Below are 18,596 nucleotides of genomic sequence, written 5' to 3'. Positions count from 1 at the left end.
ACTTTAACAGTCACAATTTGAACAAAACGTTGACTTTAACAGTGCTTATTGGTTTTCAAGGGGGAGTTCGTCCGAACCCCCCAAACCCCCCCCTGGCTACTGGTATGATAAGAAAGAAAAAAGAACCTTTTTTAAAGATAGGAATCATTTACTTCTGAGGCTCTGAGGTTCATATCTATTTATTGTGGTTGGAGTAATAGTGGAAAACAATACTTTATCATTAGAACTTTTTACTAGCAGAGAAAACAAATATCATTAAATAGTTATATTAACAGACAAAAATTATAACATTTAAATAATAACATTATCATGATTAAACCAAAACATAAATTGCTCCCTAACTATCACTTAAATTGGTAGAAGCTCACTTCCCTTCCCTATTCAACAGTCTTTGTCAACAGATTAAAAGAATAAACATTGATAAAATTCTTCAAAAATAATTTTAAAAAATTATAACAATCACAAGATAAATATCAAAATCAAATTATACTATCTCTTTTTTAAAAATGTATCTCAGTTAGAAGTTAAATAAATTTTCATAATATTAATTATGTAATATTAAGTAAAATACTATACCTCCTGAGAATCAGGTGCTGAGATCAAAGCGAAAAACATCCTGACAGCTTAACGAAGAAGTATTACATCCCAATTAAATCCTAATTAGCACATTAATGACATAAACATTCCTGAGAAGTAAAAGTGTCGACTGGTTAAATCCCTCAGACAGACAAATACTAAGTCTCTAGACAGGTAAAAACTGATAGTACATATAATATAAATCTATTCCAACAATTCAATCAGTCAGCCGGTCAACTGCCAGAAATGATAGCAAAATGTCCCTTTTCACTCCATTTCATGCTCAGTGAAGTGGACAGTATTTATTAATTAAGTTAAAGTGCATGTACTATATTAATCCCACGACAGGTAAAAACGAAACAGGTATGAAAACTGATACTATTTAAAACAATTACAGGTGTGACATCATCTCTAAACTTATCTGAGCTTTAACGAGTTTTGATACACAGATCATATATGATATGCCTCAGATCAAAGTAAAATAACTTTCATGTATCTCCTTACACCTGTTAAGAACATAAGTCTTATATACCTGTAAAAAACTAATCAAGGAACAAGTCCTTGTACAAATTCTACACAACAAATATTATTATGTCTAAAACTTTTTGACAATATTGATCAAGGTTACGATTCTCTTTTAAAACAGGAAATGAGTTCTCTATGAGACTTGTTTATTGTTGTTCTAACAGGACAGAAAACATGATAGGCCAATTATTTGATTTATATATGTCATAATTGTGTATAATAATGATTACTTTGAAATCAGTAAATAAACTAATAACCTAGGATATTATTTATAATATCTCTGAGTAAATATGTATTGAATGGAAATTGAGATAAAGACCTTTAATGGGAGACATTGATCCTATAACCTGTTATGTTTGTTTAAACTCAGTCTAACAGAAAGTAAAACAAACACCTATTCACTGCCCAGCTTCCCCCACATTCAAAGTTCTATTGTAAAATATTCTACATCTTGAACTTATTTGTATCGATAGGCTGACTTTATTTTAGATGCCATAAATCCAGTGACCAATATTACATAATAAAAAATGGAAACTATAAGGAAATTTAATATATCCACTTACAAATTTCTCAAGAAAAAAAGATATAGTATCATACCAAAATCAACTAAGAAACTTGAAGATAATGTTAAATGAAACCATGCCAATATAACTTCCCTATAAATTTACTGAACTTTCAATCTATATGTTTCCTTCTAAAGTGTGAGGAATTCTATCGTTATTTTATCTTGTAGATAACAATGCAAACATGTATAATTTCTCCAAAGTTCAGGCTTTAATTCTAATGGGCATACCCAGCAAAGATTGTAAAGGTGAACAGCACTAACCAACAAAGGTTGTAATGGTAACCAGTCATAACCAACAAAGGTGAAATGGTGACCAGTCATTACCAACAAAGGTTGTAATGGTAACCAGTCATAACCAACAAAGGTTCAAATGGTGACCAGTCATAACCAACAAAGGTGAAATGGTGACCAGTCATACCCAACAAAGGTTGAAATGGTGACCAGTCATAACCAACAAAGGTTGTAATGTTGACCAGTCATAACCAACAAAGGTTGTAATGGTAACCAGTCATAACCAACAAAGGTTGTAATGGTAACCAGTCATAACCAACAAAGGTTGAAATGGTGACCAGTCATAACCAACAAAGGTTGAAATGGTGACCAGTCATAACCAACAAAGGTTCAAATGGTAACCAGTCATAACCAACAAAGGTGAAATGGTGACCAGTCATTACCAACAAAGGTTGTAATGGTAACCAGTCATAACCAACAAAGGTTCAAATGGTGACCAGTCATAACCAACAAAGGTGAAATGGTGACCAGTCATAACCAACAAAGGTTGAAATGTTGACCAGTCATAACCAACAAAGGTTGTAATGGTAACCAGTCATAACCAACAAAGGTTGTAATGGTAACCAGTCATAACCAACAAAGGTTGAAATGGTGACCAGTCATAACCAACAAAGGTTGAAATGGTGACAGTCATAACCAACAAAGGTTGTAATGGTGACCAGTCATAACCAACAAAGGTTGAAATGGTGACCAGTCATAACCAACAAAGGTTGTAATGGTGACCAGTCATAACCAACAAAGGTTGAAATGGTGACCAGTCATAACCAACAAAGGTTCAAATGGTGACCAGTCATAACCAACAAAGGTTCAAATGGTAACCAGTCATAACCAACAAAGGTTGAAATGGTGACCAGTCATAACCAACAAAGGTTGAAATGGTGACCAGTCATAACCAACAAAGGTTCAAATGGTAACCAGTCATAACCAACAAAGGTTCAAATGGTAACCAGTCATAACCAACAAAGTTGTAATGGTGACCAAACATAACTAACAGCAGTTGTAATAGCGACCAAACGTAACCAAAAAAGGTTGCGGTGGTGACCAGCAAATAACCAACAAAGGTTGTAATGGTGACCAGTAATAACCAACAAAGGTTGAAATGGTGACCAGTCATAACCAACAAAGGTTGTAATTGTGACCAAACATAACCAACAATGATTGAAATGGTGACCAGTCATAACCAACAAAGGGTGTAATGGTGACCAGTTATAACCAACAAAGGTTGAAATGGTGACCAGTCATAACCAACAAAGGTTCAAATGGTAACCAGTCATAACCAACAAAGGTTCAAATGGTAACCAGTCATAACCAACAAAGGTTGAAATGGTGACCAGTCATAACCAACAAAGGTTGTAATGTTGACCAGTCATAACCAACAAAGGTTGTAATGGTAACCAGTCATAACCAACAAAGGTTGTAATTGTGACCAAACATAACCAACAATGATTGAAATGGTGACCAGTCATAACCAACAAAGGTTGTAATTGTGACCAAACATAACCAACAAAGGTTGTAATTGTGACCAAACATAACCAACAAAGGTTGTAATTGTGACCAGTCATAACCAACAAAGGTTGTAATTGTGACCAAACATAACCAACAAAGGTTGAAATGGTGACCAAACATAACCAACAAAGGTTGTAATTGTGACCAAACATAACCAACAAAGGTTGTAATTGTGACCAAAGACATTTCCTCTGTTGAAGTAGTTTCCATTTTGCATAATTATGCACATGATGAACATTGCACTTTAGTAGCGTTTCAAAGGAAAACTTACTGATTTAGAGCAATAGGCAGGAAAACTTACTGATTTAGAGTAATAGGCAGGAAAACTTACTGATTTATAGCAATAGGCAAACAAAAGATCTAAACTTTTTGAATTTAATTTGAAAATAAAGTTTTAAAAAAAAGGAAATCCTGATTTTGCATCTAAGATTTCTGTTGCCTGATTTTTTAGCCTCATAACCTATTTGTCAGTTTTGTCTTTAAGTTACAGTTCTATCATTTTAGAAAACATTATTGATATATTTAAGCCTTAGGGAAACCTTTTTGTACAGTTTAATAGCAATTCAACATTACAGAACAGATTACATAAGGAGATGAACTTTTACACTTCCTGTGAAAGTATGTGCAATTTTGATTGATATCAGGAATAGCCTGGATTACGGAAAAGAAAACCATGTTTCCATGTTTCCATGCAAACCCATTTCCATTCTCAATCTTATCATCTTGATCACTCATTGCTATATGTTTGTTCTAGCTGTGATGCTAAAGACATGGAAACTGTCTACATGTCCGTTTTGTCAGCAATGGCTAACAAAAACAACTACAAAGATCAAGATTTTAAGAATTAAAACAGAAAAGTAGTTATGACCAGACTTAAAACCTTATACGAAAACCACAATAGCTCACTTTAGACAAACTATTTAATCCCAATCTCTTTAAGCATTCAAGATTAACCTAGAATTTAGTCAAGTAAAAATATCTAATCTTTATTACAACATAATCTTAACCTTGGATTACTCGGAATGTAAACATTGAAATTTCTCTCAAGTAGTGTTTTGATATAGGTTTCTCTTCAATTTCCCCATAGTTATGATTGTCAAATGAAAGATTGTAAGTTACTATATACATTTGTACAAGGTTTACAATGGAAGTAAGTTTGTAGAATGCAGAAACTTTAAACACATGTGTTTGGCCATATTTGAAAAAGATTACTAAATTCCAGACATCACAACCAAAAGCAAAGCGAAATTCCCATATTATCTAAAAATATCCATTAAATTTGGTTCAAGACCAAAAATTACATTAAAACTTTCTCCAGTTTTAACAAAACAGATTACATAAGGAGATGAACTTTTACACTTCCTGTGAAAGTATGTCCAATTTTGATTGATATCAGGAATAGCCTGGATTACGGAAAAGAAAACCATGTTTCCATTCAAACCAACAATATTGTTTTTAGACATTCTACTTCTTAACTTGTATTATTATCCATGATCAATTTGTCCACTAGAGAGGCAATTTCATGATCTAACCACAACACAAATGTGGCTTGCAAAATGTAAAATGCCATAGACAAGAAATAAAATAATTTTTTTGGAGTATGGAATAACATGAATATGTACAGACATTTCCCATATTTCTTGTAATGTCTTATACAATGAATGTAAAATTCATTTCACAAACTTGTGTAAAAATTTTGCTCTATTTTGTCATTTCTATTTGTTAACAAGTCATGGTCTGTTATGACATTATCAATGATTACTTGGTGCTTATCTCATAATTGTCTCTCTTTCATACATCTTTATAATAAACGATATATAATTAAATCTAAAACCCACATAAATTCAGATTTTTTTTCACATTTAAAGTATTTCATAACACCTCTTCATAACTATCTCCATTCAAATATTAATTTCTAAAGATAATTCATATCAATGTTAAAGACCATACCATAAAAACGTTTTTTTATTGATAATTAAATGTTGTTAAAATATAGTTATGTAATCAGATCAGACAAAAATAGACTACCAATACATTTATATTATAGATTTTATCAAAGATCAAACTTCAAGGCAATTAAAGAGCCATGAATTATTCTGCTAAAAATCGTTTTTTGATATGTTAAAAAGAGTTTAATTTTTTATATAAAACTATTACTTGTGTTGGTATTTTTCTCCACTAAATAAGCTCTCTCAGGGTTTGAACATAAGGATAAGCATAAACTATCATGTTCATTTATCATTTTCAAATGTTCTTTATTATTAAAAATATTATAAAAAAAATGTTTATCTTGAATACCAAATGAACATTATTTCTAGTATTATTCCCTATCTGCATTTTAAAATCAAAATACACCACATGCACAGCTTTTATGTATAAATCAAAATTGCATCAAGTTTTATAACAGAAATCTTATAAATATTATTCAAATTTCATTCAAGTGCCAATTTTCTGGGTTTTTTTTTAAATATATGATATTGAAATTAAGTTACTAAGGTTAACATAATAAATTCACCTGTTCCTGTTTTCTAGAACTGGTAAGAAGAAAATTTGTACACATTTGTATGAGATTGAATGTAAAGTCAATTTAATATCAAAACAAAAAAAGGCTTAATTCTGATCTTTGGATCAAAAGTAAGCCAAAGATAAGAGAACCTTCATCTGTTACTCATCATTTTACAAATTTACAAATAAACTAGGGCAGAGACTTTCTATAGACTTCCCTGACTAGGGGAATTGCCTGCAAAGTTGACAACACAGTATCCCCTCCTTTTGCCTCAACATAAAATAATGACTAAAGTATTTGATTTGCTTTAGGAAACCATTGCAGTAATTTGGAGGAAAGATATGATAGGAATTGCACAATAGCCAATGGCATATATATTGCTCAGATTCTGAAAAATTTCAATAAATTCAAATAAAGGATTATTAATACAGAATGGCACCCCAAACCTCCCAGTTAAAGTCCATAATTTGCTACCGGAAACCTAAAAAAGAATGGATAAAAATATAGAAGTTGCAAAATGGCTTTATACGATTTCAATTAAAAAAAAATGTCTAAATAAGTTCTTTAGATCCTTAGGTTTGATCAGTTCTGCAACAGTTTTATTTTGTTTTAAATTTCAAAATATTTGGCCCTGATCATCATTGAGACATTGAAATTTAAAATTTATATCTTGTGCAGTAAAAGTGGTTCTGTTTATGTCATTACTACCACTTGGTTGATACCTATACATATGCACTGTTAAGGGACGACATCAAAAGTTCACTGTAGGATAAAAAAAAATAATTCACGTAGTTTCTTCACAGACCCCCCCTTCCTAACTTTATTTGGGAAAAATTGATTGACCAATATGGATATGGCAGTAGCCAAGTACTTTGATACTGCCTTAAAAATCTGTTGTCAAATTTTGGAAATTATTTTCAACTTAGAAATACATCATCCTCACGCATCGCTATGATTCCTTGTCCCAATTAGGCTATACTTTGTCATTTGGTTTTATCAGCAATTGAACATTAAATTTTGGATTATTTTGGTTTGGAGCATAAATAAGGAGCCATTAATTGTCAAACTGTGCAACTATTACAGTGAACTTGTTACTGCTAGTTATTCCAGGTTTGCTTCAACAATAATTTTTACCCAATATCTTTTTAATTTCATAATATATATAAATAGTTAGGGAGCCGTCTTTGACCTTACATACTTGACACTATGAGTGTTGTAAATACAATTCTAATAACAGTTTTATGTTCTTATTTGTCATTACATTAGATCTATCATACGTACTGTGACATAGGTAATTTCAGGTAACAAACTGTCATTCCTTTTTATCATTGTCAAATCAAACCATTATTCATTTTACAATCAAAAAGTCAGTTTTGTTGTAAATAGTACTAAAATTTCTAAAAAGTTAGAGAATGTAAAAATATAATAATTCATAATATTTTCACAAAGTACAGGATAAAATTGAGAATGGAAATGGGGAATGTATCGAAGAGACAACAACCGGACTAAAGAGCAAAAGAACAGCTGAAGGCCACCAATGGGTCTTCAACACAGCAAGAAAATCCTGCACCCGATAACAATTTACATAAGAAATCTTCATTAGGAACTCTGAATAATGTTTTATACAAATTGCATATATGAAAATTACCCTCTGTTAACTAAATTACTAAATAAAACTTTTAAAAATCTCTTGCCACAGAGCAGTTATAATCTTTCTAAGAAAACTTCAAGTTATTTTCAGATTATTCAACTTGATAATTAAGCTTTATTAACAAATTGTAATTTCAGAATGATCTTAATATCGCCACTCACTTTTCAATACCAATAATCAATTGATTTTCAATACATTCTAATTGAAATTTTAATGAAGATCCGTTCCTGACTAAAAAATAAATAACTAACCTTTTCACCGTCCCCATCTTGTAGCATCCTTATACAATAACATCCTGACTTTCTTATTTTGAATTGTGGCACCTGGATCAGTTCATCTTGAGGGATATAAGCTTCATCTGTTTACTGCACCTGTAATTAGGGAAAAATCTTTTTTTGAAAGAATTCCAAAAGTATGTGCTTGATTAATTTAAAACATACAGACATCAGAACCACTATTATCATAACTCACTTACTAAGTTATCAAACAGATAGTTAACAATTTTTATTTATTCTATTTGCTTATCATATAGTAAGATTCAACAGAGATAAATATTACTATTCTAATACATCAAGGAAGATACTCATATGTAATGCTATCAGTGCTTTCCAATTTTTTTAAAAAGTAGATGGCTGATTTAAAAAAAAAAGAATGATGCACATTGCTAGTATTAAAATCATTCTATTGATATCTTTATTGAATTATTGGTAGGAAAGGAAAAAGATCAAATCCATAAAGTATAATGCAATAAAACCAGCTTTCAGCATTCTAGGAAAACATTCGAAAAAAAAAAAATTGAGAATGGAAATGAGGAATGTGTCAAAGAGACAACAACCCGACCATAAAAAAGACAACAACAGAAGGTCACCAACAGGTCTTCAATGTAGCGAGAAATTCCTGCACTGTTTGCATGGTTTTGAGATTTTCATATAATTAATGGTGTTTCCAATTTTTACTTCAACATATCAAGAGGGGGAAAGCTAAAACACTTAAAAACAGCCTGTAAAATGTTACAGTATCTTCCTTTAAGATTATCAACTATCAAAACAAATTGTGCCATCTAAAACATCTTCATATTAACATAAAAAACATAAAAAGCAATTGAATATTTTGAAAGAGATTTCATCCAGCTTTCAGACACTAAAATTTTGAGGTTTCAAACAAACTAAAATCCACAATTTTGTAACCTTTGACCTATTGTTTCTTTCTTCTATTTTCTATTGTATCAGTTTTGTTAAAATCTAACAAGTGTATCCAAAGCAGTTACCAAAAAAAAAAAAATTGTACCATACAGAAACTGATCTATATAAAAGGGATTTTTTTCCACAAACAAAAAAAAAACTCTTGACAAAAAAATATCAATTAATTTGAATTATGTAATTAAAGGTTAGGTATGTCTCTAACATTGTGTAAAATACAACATTTTAAGGATTTTGTACATTAGTACTTAGACTATCATTAAAATAAAATGTATAAAAATAATCTTTAACAGTTTATTCAAATATTTAATTATATCTAGTAATATGTATTTCATTGTCCATGATGTCATGTAAAATTCCCCAAAATTTGGTCCCACCAACTTAAAACCTTCTATGAACAGCAAAATTTTCATATAACAAGGGGAATTACTATTCAACTACCGGTATTTATTTAACAGAAAAAAAATCAGGAGACCAAGAAAGATTTGGTCAAGCTGTAAATAATTGACCATCAAATAAAGATCATCACTCAAAGAGACATAACTCCTGACTGATAATTATAAATTTGTAAAAGTGAGGAGGCTATGGGATAAACATCTAGAAACCTAAAATTCGGTACTATAATTCAATTCACATTTTACATAAAGATATAATTTAGGCTTTCTAAAGCAAAACAGAATACATAGCAAGCTGCTTGATTGTAAACAAACATATATTTAATACAGTATAAACATATTCATTTATTATTTATTGGGACCAATAGATAATGATTCTTATACAATATGACTTATTACATCCCTGTTCATTGAATATTGGTTCCCTTCAACATCTTGGTGACTGGTCTAAGGGAACTAGATTGCTGGCAAACACAGTCAATGTTTCCAGGTTATTTAGGAGCATTTAAAACATGTACATTTTGAATTTTAATGTGCGTATTGTTATGCGTTTACTTTTCTACATTGGCCAGAGGTATAGGGGGAGGGTTGAGATCTCACAAACATGTTTAACCCCACCGCATTTTTGCGCCTGTCCCAAGTCAGGAGCCTCTGGCCTTTGTTAGTCTTGTATTATTTTAATTTTAGTTTCTTGTGTACAATTTGGAAATTAGTATGGCGTTCATTATCACTAAACATTGAAGTATATATTTGTTTAGGGGCCAGCTGAAGGACGCCTCCGGGTGCGGGAATTTCTCGCTACATTGAAGACCTGTTGGTGACCTTCTGCTGTTGTTTTTTTCTATGGTCGGGTTATTGTCTCTTTGGCACATTCCCCATTTCCATTCTCAATTTTATTTGCATTAGAAAAGTAATTTATATTAATCTACTGCATCTGAGGAAGTGCCATTGTCATTCATTAAATCAAGTATCAGTCCAATGTATGAATTGTTTTCAGATAATGTCTAATTGTTTGTTTGCAAAAATATGTCAATTACGGTATTAGGTCCGTTCGCGCCAAATACACTTTCGCACCCTACACGTTCGCACCTTGCACCCAAGGTCCATTCGCACTCTACACGTTTGCGCCAAATTTTAATTCAAATTCCAGTTGAATAATTGAAATTATGATTGTTGTTTTAAATTGCTTTGGTGTAAATACTGAATGTATTTATAGCTTGGTATGAGTAAATATTCAAATTTTAAAGTAAATTTGGATTTTATTAGATAAATACTTACCATCATAAATTCTGAGTGTAACCCCAATTGCGTCATAGGTCAGATGGAAAATCCCGACTAAAAATAAACGTACTCTCACTGGTCCGGACATATACCCCTGTTTGCCCATATTCTTCCATTCAATTTCCTCAAGACAGAAACATAAGGAAAGGGGATGAAGGGGAGGTGGGTGGGACCTATAATTTATGATGGTAAGTATTTTTCTAATAAAATCCAAATTTACTTTAAAATTTGAATATTTTATAGCTATAAATACGTTACCATCATAAATTCTGAGTAACAGAATCTAACGTAAAGCTGAATCCCCTGTAACAGAAGAAACAGGAGGAAAGTTCAATCTTTGTGCTGAAACTATAGGTCCAAGAGAGTATAAACTCTCGGCAAAAGTAGCCATAGATTGGAGGTAGTGAGATATAAAAGAGTTCTCATTTCTCCAGAAACCTGCAGACAGTACCTCTTCTAAAGATGCACTGTTAAACAGAGCCCAGGATGTAGAGATACCCCTAACATCATGGGCTTTAACATTAAAACTATTTAAAAGTTCTGCCTTAGAAGAACCATAAGCTAAAGATATGCATTTGCATATCCAAGTAGAAATAGTTTTAACAGAAAGATCTGAGATTCCTTTTTTAATAGGAATAAAGAGTCTTGAGTTAGAAACAGAACGTAAACTACACGTTCTTTCCAGATAAATAGAAAGGATTCTTACTGGACATAAAAGTACAGAAATAGAATCGCTAGGGAGTGCAGGAATCACAACTGGTTCTGCATCCTTATCTGGAATCTGATTCTTTGCCAAAAAAGCAGGATCCGTTAAAAGAGTAACAGAAGATTTATCCCTGTTAAATCGAAGGCAAGCATCAGAAATAGAGAAGGCATGGATTTCACTCCTTCTCCGTCCAGAAGCCAAAGCTAAAAGAAAACAGCATTTATAGGAAAGAAACCTTAAATCTATTGTTTCTGCTGGTTCAAAAGGAGGAAGTTTTAAAAAGGATAAAACTAGTCCAAGGTCCCACTTAGGAACTAAAGTTTTTTGTCTTGGTCTTTCAAGACTAAAACTACGAACCAAAAGAGAAATATGCTCATTGATTCCAAAATCTGGGCCACCAGAAATATGAATAGTTCTTGAGATAGCTGATCTATATCCCTTAATAGTAGAGGGGCATAATCCTTTGGATTCAAAAAGAAAAACTAGAAAGTCTGCTAATTGTTGTACAGTGACTTGGAAAGGATCAATTTCCCGCTCACTACACCAATCTGAGAAGATTGACCATTTTGCATCATAGACAATGCTAGTGGAGTCTCTGACAGACTTTGTGAGATGCTTGGTTGCTCCTTCAGAAAAACCTCTCTTTCTGAGGCTAACCCTGAGAGAAGCCAGGCGTGTAGATGAAGTTTTTCTGGATTTTGATAAAGAACCTTGCCCTTGATTTGAGACAGAAGGTCTGGTCTCAGAGGTAGAACTAGAGGACAAGCACATGAAAGGCGCAGAAGGTCTGGAAACCAAGACTGTTTTGGCCATGCTGGAGCAATAACTATGATCTTGCAATTTTCCCCTGCTATTTTCTGAAGTACTGGGGAGAGAAACCTGAAAGGAGGGAAGGCGTACCCGAACATTCCTTTCCAAGATAGGCTCATTGCGTCTACCGCAAAAGATTTTGGATCCGGAACCAGAGACACAAATGTTAGAAGTTTGTGATTGAGACTGGTCGCAAACAGATCTATCTGAGGTGACCCCCAATGAAGAGTCACAGCTTTGAAAACTACTTGAAGTAGTTCCCACTCCGTGTTTACTGGAGCAAGGGATCTGGATAGAGTGTCGGCTAGAATATTGAGGTGCCCCGCAATATGTCTCACCACTAGATGAACCTGGAGTTGAAAACACAGAAGGAGAATGTCTCTGGCTATCTGATAAAGAGAAGGTGAATGAGTTCCTCCCTGATTCTTGAGATAAGCTACAACTGTTGTGTTGTCCGTGGCCAGAATGACAGACTGATTCTTTAGAGACATTTGGAAATGATTCAGTGCAAACAGAACTGCTTTCATTTCCAATACATTGATATGCTCTTCCAAAAGATCTGGACTCCAGACTCCCGAGATTGTAAGCCCCTCCAGATATGCTCCCCAACCGAGGGTGGAGGCATCTGTGAATAATGTTAGACTGGGAACTTGAGGGAACAGACATAGGCCCCTCATTACATTTTCCCGTACTAACCACCATTGAAGGTGTGGAAATAAAGGCTGAGTGATTGGAATCAATGCTTCCCATTCTTGTGAAGCTGCAATCCATAACTTGTGCAGATAAAACTGAAGCGGACGAATGTGAAGTCGTCCCAATGGAATTACATCTGCCAGAGAGTTCAATAGACCCAGAAGTTGCAAGAATTGACGTGCTGTGACTGATTGAACCGTCAGGAATAAATGTATTTTCTGACATAGTTTTGTAAATTTCTCCTCTGGTGGGAGGACTAGGCCTACACTGGTTAGGAAATGTTCTCCCAGGAAAACAAAGTCTTGAGACGGAATTATCTCTGACTTTTTCCAAGAGATAAGGAAACCTAGGGACAGAAAACAATTGATGACCAAATCTGTCTGAACCCTCAAGTTGATTGGGCAAAATTCCTTGAGAAGGGAATCGTCCAGGTAGGAATGAATCTGAATAGACAGGGAATGTAGGTGAGCTATAGCTGCCTGCATGATTTTGGTAAAAGCCAAAGGGGCTGTAGACAGGCCAAAAGGGAGAGCCTTGAACTGGAAAACTTTGTTGTTCCAAACGAAGCGAAGGTATTTCCTGTAAGTTTGGGAAATGGGAATGTGGAAATACGCGTCTGAAAGATCCAGAGAAGTAGTCCACATTCCTGGAAGGATTGAAGCCCTGATGGATCTGTTTGTTTCTATTTTGAAGTGGGGAACAATAAGAAATTTGTTCAGAATAGATAGGTCTATGACCGGCCTCATTCCTCCAGTCTTCTTTGGAACCAGAAAAAGACGGGAATAAAATCCTGGAGACAGAGTTAAGATCGACACCTCCTCTATTGCAGCTTTTTGTAACATTGTGTCCACTTCTACTGATAGAAGTTGACACTTTACTGGGTCTTGAGTATGAGACAAACTTATTGGAACTGCAGACAGAGGAGGTGGGTTCTTGAACTGAAGTGTTAATCCCCCTCGAATTATTGACAGCACATAACAGTCTGAGGTAATTTTCTTCCACTGATTTAGGAAAAAACTTAACCTCCCCCCTACTGGTATTGATTTTTGAGGAACTTGTTGTAAATTTTCCCCTGGGGAAGCTGTCAATAACGTACGAGGGGGCAAGAACCTAGGTACTAGATCCAGGTTTCTTGGAACCCTTAAAACCACCAGAAGGCTTACCTGAGCTTTTTCCTGAGTTATTGGGTTTGTTCTGCGGTTTGCCGTAGTTATTCTTCCTTTTCTTAGCAGAAGAAGGAGGATAACCTGAAGCAGAAGTACTAGTAGAACTAGATGTAGCATTAACCGACCTTTTGCCATTAGTAACTTGTACACTAACTTTGACTGGAGGAGGGTTTTTGCTGAGTTCCTCTTGAACCCGCTGTAAGGGTAAACCAAACATCTTGTCAGAGAGTGGAGATTTCAGTAAAGAATCTTTCAAAGGCTCAGCGATAGAAATGTTTTCAAGAAACTCTGCTCTTTTAGATAGGGTGCAATTAGCAATAGAACCCATTAAAAGCAACTGAGATGAACCTAAAGCTTTATCCAGTTGAAGTAAGAAGGATCGTACTTCTGCTGGAACAACCGAATCTTCGCTGTTAAGCAAATGTCCGGTTGCAGCTAGAAAATGTTCGGCTGTACCAAGAACTTGAGAAGCACTACGAAGGAAATTCTCAGTCTTTGACCAAACAGGTTGAGTGAGACGAAGACCATCTACTGGCTTTTTTCCCAATAAAGATGACATAGATTTGTCACAACTGGGAACAAGTCTACCCAGTGAAGAATCAAAGATATCAAAATCCTTGTACTTAACCATATCAGAAAAGGATGACATTCCAAATCCTGAGATATTGTTATTAGCAACCTTTTCACTAGCAAAATTAGCGATACCTTCATTAATAAATTGTAAAGCAAAAGCCATATGGCCAGATTCAGGAAAAGAATTGTGAGAAGTCACAGTATCCTGAGAAATACCACAGGAAGCTTCAAAAGTTGAAGAAGGTTTCTTCGGCTTGGAAGGAGAGGCAAAAGGGATATGTGCTTCATCCCTCATCAAGGTATACACCTTATCCCTAAGATCCTTCAAGGAAGGAGGATCCTCGGTCTCCTTGGTGGGAGGTTGTTGAGCTGACTTAGAAGAAGGCTCAGGGGCCGTCTTCGATACCTTGGGAGAAGAAGAACTTTCAACATCCTCATCAGTGAGGAAAGCCCTTTCATGACTCCCAGGGGAAACAGAAAGCTCGTCATCCTCCCTCTCATCACATTCTACAGACTTAGCTGGAGAAGGTTGATGAGAAGAAACTCTATTCTCCAGTAGAGTCATACGACTGGATAGAGTACTAAATTCAGCCTTGAAAGACTCACCAAAGTCCAAAAGTAACTTCTGTAAACCATCCAAAGGTGATGCATGATCAGAAACCTGAGTACCATGAGAAGAACTAGAAGCTTGAGAGTCAGGTACGGTGGTAGAAGGAGCTACTGCAGAAGTCAAAGATACTGCTACGGGTAGAGCAGGAGCTAAAGGTGGTGCAGTAGCTACCCCAGAAGGGGGACCATAGAAATTGTCCCTATAAGGCCAAAAACCAGGTTGGTTTGGCATAAACCCACCATAAGGGTAAGACTGTGGCCAAGGTGGCTGAGACCATGAGGGTAAAGGTTGTGTGCCCGTGTTGGGAAGCATATACCCACAATAGGATAATGGGGGTCTAGAACCTGGCAAGTTCAAGCCCATAGCTGTACCTGGGACAGAACTAATAGTACCCGCTGAATTAACAGGCCTAGATAAAGTATGAGTCACCGAAGTTGACGTAGGTACCCCCCCAAAATGCATGGCCGAACCTTGTGAAAGGGTCGGATAGGTAGCATTACCAGACACCGTTGTCGAAACTCCGGTCAATGTACTGGTAGTTTGGGGGGGACTTAAAGGTAGTGACCCATCTAAGAGATAGTCCGAACCAGGAATACTTACATACGGACTATTCAAATTAAAGTCCATAATAAATTTTACTTTAGTAAAAAAAACACAAATAATTTGTTTAGAAATTTAAACAAAACAAGGGAATATATTTCCAATAAAATACACAATATATATGAAAAGCAATTAAGCTATTCAAAAAACTAAACACTTCTCTGTTGAATCTGTAAAACTTGATGTGCACGTGTGACCGATGTCGCAGATGGAAATTGAATGGAAGAATATGGGCAAACAGGGGTATATGTCCGGACCAGTGAGAGTAAGTTTATTTTTAGTCGGGATTTTCCATCTGACCTATGACGCAATTGGGGTTATACTCAGAATTTATGATGGTAACGGATTTATAGCTATAAAAACATTGAAGATTTTAAATGAAAAACACAAAAGACAATTGTTTTTTTTTAAAACAGCTTGATCCCTTTGATCTGAATAAATGAAACAATAAAATATAGCAATACACTATTATAACCAAAACATGATGAAATTTATTCAACACACAAAAAAAAACGTAGTCAGAAACTCACTTCATTTTGAAACAAGTCAATGAAACAAAGTTATAGCAATACACTAACCAAAACATGATTAAGAGTTATTCAACACAAAATATAAAGTTGACAGAATCCCACTTTATTTAGAAAGGATTTTTTTTTTTTAACAATTCACTTGGATTTGTATCAAAAGTAGTAAAAAAGAGTACAAATCTATTTCAGTTTTTTTTTAATGAGGTACAAATCATCATCAGTTATTACAGCTTTTACATTAATGCTAGCAAGACAAATCTTTGTTTGGCTTGCTTGCTTTGTTTGTATCAGTGTTTGCTCAAGCATGGTAATTAAGATAGGCGGGGCTTCAGCTTGTGTACATCATACTTAGATTTTATTGGACGTTATGTCTGAGGTTAAGGACACTTAATTTTAAAACATCACATGACAAATATTCTCACATGTTTTCTCACCTGTAAAAATACAATAATTTGTCAATGAAAGAAAAATATAAACTTTTTTCTTGTATGAGCTGAGAAACTGGCCTTTTCAACATTAATTGACCTAACATTGTTTTTATAACATATCAATCTATTAGTTCAGTCAGTTATTTCCATGTCTGTCCTTATGCAACTCGAAAAAATATTCCAAAAAATGGGAAACAATTGTATCGAAAAGAAAATCGAGTGCACCTTTTTTTTTATGTTAGGGTGTGTTTGAGATGAATATTTTGTCTTGAAAATGTACAAAACAAGAGTATTTGATACATCATCTCGCTTCAGACTCTATCTATCATTTTATATAGCAAAGCTACTACTAAAAGATGAAATATAGGGGTCAAGTGAAATACCTATCCAATGGATCACAAAATCAGAGTAGGTGTGTTCGAATAGCTATTTTACTAAAAGTGTTGACGACAGTCTTTAAGTTGGATCTCTGAAAAAAAATTGTCTTCCGTTTCTACGATTTTGAAAATGAACTGGCGAAGTAGGAAGATAATTTCGACGAAGTAGAATCCTGTCTGTATTGTATATTAACAGGTAAGGAAACATATGAGAATACGTGTCATGTGATGTTTTAAAATTTAGTGTCCTTAACCTCCAACATAACGTCCAATAAAATTTAAGAATGATGTATACAAGCTGAAGCCCCGCCTATCTTAATTACCATGCTTGAGCAAACATTGATACAAACAAAGCAAGCAAGCCAAACAAAGATTTGTCTTGCTAGCATTAATGTAAAAGCTGTAATTAAATATATAAGTTTGTTTTGATTGATATTTTTGTAACCTGGAGGACAAAGTTTAGACTGTCATGCTTGTCATAATATTGCACCATAGCTGATGCATTCTGCTTCTGCATTCAGAAAACATTTTATGGCCCTCTCCAAATAGCTCTTTAATGTGAAGGGATATTTCTCCGTAAACTGGTATCGTCACATCTTTTCCCCATTCGATGACTCCACACATGTTTCCCAAATTAGGAACCTTCTTCTTCTTCTTCTTTAGGTTTTCAGTCTTCAATGATCTGAAGATTATTTACTGTTTGCGCGCGCAGCGTGGCCTATATATATATTTACAAAAACAAAAGGGCCAAAACAAAAACAAAAATATTTGGAAATAAATTTGAGGTGCATAATTTATTAAAATTGTGATTAAAACTATGTACATAGGCTAATAATGAGTTAGATGAATTTGTGGAGAACAGCTGGTGTGAGCTGTTCTCTGAAAGTGTCGACTGTGGCGACAGCGACTGTTTGCATTGGCAATAAGTTCCACTGAGTTATGGTATATGGAAAAAATGAGTATTTATATGTATCTTTTTTGGTTGAAATGTGTCTAAAAGTATAATTATGGTTTTTGCGTGTTCTACTGTCTGATGGTATGAGAATAGCCGATGGTATAGCTACGATTTGATGTACTATTTTATAGAACATTATTAATCTTGTGCGAGTTCTTCTTTCCTGTAGAGTTGGCCAGTTTAGGGTGTTTATCATATCTGTCGGGCTACTGATGTTATGGTATCTGTTACAGACATATCTGGCAGCTCGCCTTTGGACCATCTCGATTTTTGAGGTTTGTTCAACTGTGTGAGGGTCCCATACTGAACATGAATATTCCAGTTTAGGACGGACTAGTGCCAGATATGCCTGAGTTTTGATGTTCTGACATGATGTTTTTAAGTTTCTTTTTAAGAAGCCCAGAGATTTGTTGCCATTAGCTATGATGTTGTCTGTATGTTTAGACCATTTTAGGTTTGCTTGAAGTGTAATGCCCAGATATTTAGCCGAAGAGACAAGTTCCAGTTTGTGATTGTGAAGGATATAGTCATGTTTAAATGGGTTTTTCTTCTGTGAGACTGTAAGGACTGTGCATTTGTCTGGATGGAAAGCCATCAACCAGTCTTGCTCCCACCTAGCAGCTGCATCTAAATCTAACTGTAGTGCATCACAGTCG

The 18,596-nt window shown here is 34.5% G+C and overlaps 2 protein-coding genes across 4 annotated transcripts in view; both read right to left on the bottom strand.

Annotated features, from left to right (window-relative positions):
* LOC139516870 (apoptosis-stimulating of p53 protein 1-like) overlaps positions 1 to 17,545 on the bottom strand; it is a 73,776-nt gene extending 56,231 nt beyond the window's left edge. The window contains exons 1-2 of one of the 3 annotated variants that reach the window (XM_071307250.1): positions 17,431 to 17,545; positions 7,872 to 7,991 (exon numbers count right to left, since the gene is read on the bottom strand). In XM_071307250.1, the coding sequence (XP_071163351.1) occupies positions 7,872 to 7,898 (27 nt within the window). In that variant the 5' untranslated portion in view covers positions 7,899 to 7,991; positions 17,431 to 17,545. Of the gene's footprint in view, positions 1 to 576; positions 1,162 to 7,250; positions 7,314 to 7,871; positions 7,992 to 17,430 lie in introns of those variants that run through there. The other 2 variants (XM_071307248.1, XM_071307249.1) reach the window with 2 other exon arrangements.
* LOC139515318 (uncharacterized) lies at positions 10,779 to 13,546 on the bottom strand. The gene is made up of 2 exons (XM_071304884.1): positions 11,746 to 13,546; positions 10,779 to 11,404 (listed from the first exon to the last, which is right to left on the bottom strand). The coding sequence occupies exons 1-2, from the start codon at positions 13,544 to 13,546 to the stop codon at positions 10,779 to 10,781; spliced, it is 2,427 nt and encodes an 808-aa protein (XP_071160985.1).
* Positions 17,546 to 18,596: the final 1,051 nt, after the last annotated feature.

This window comes from Mytilus edulis, chromosome 3 (genome assembly GCF_963676685.1).
Source record: "Mytilus edulis chromosome 3, xbMytEdul2.2, whole genome shotgun sequence".
NCBI classification, from domain to species: Eukaryota; Metazoa; Mollusca; class Bivalvia; order Mytilida; family Mytilidae; genus Mytilus; species Mytilus edulis.
The sequence above is the reverse complement of the archived record's forward strand: the minus strand, read 5'-3'. Positions and strand labels throughout refer to the sequence as shown.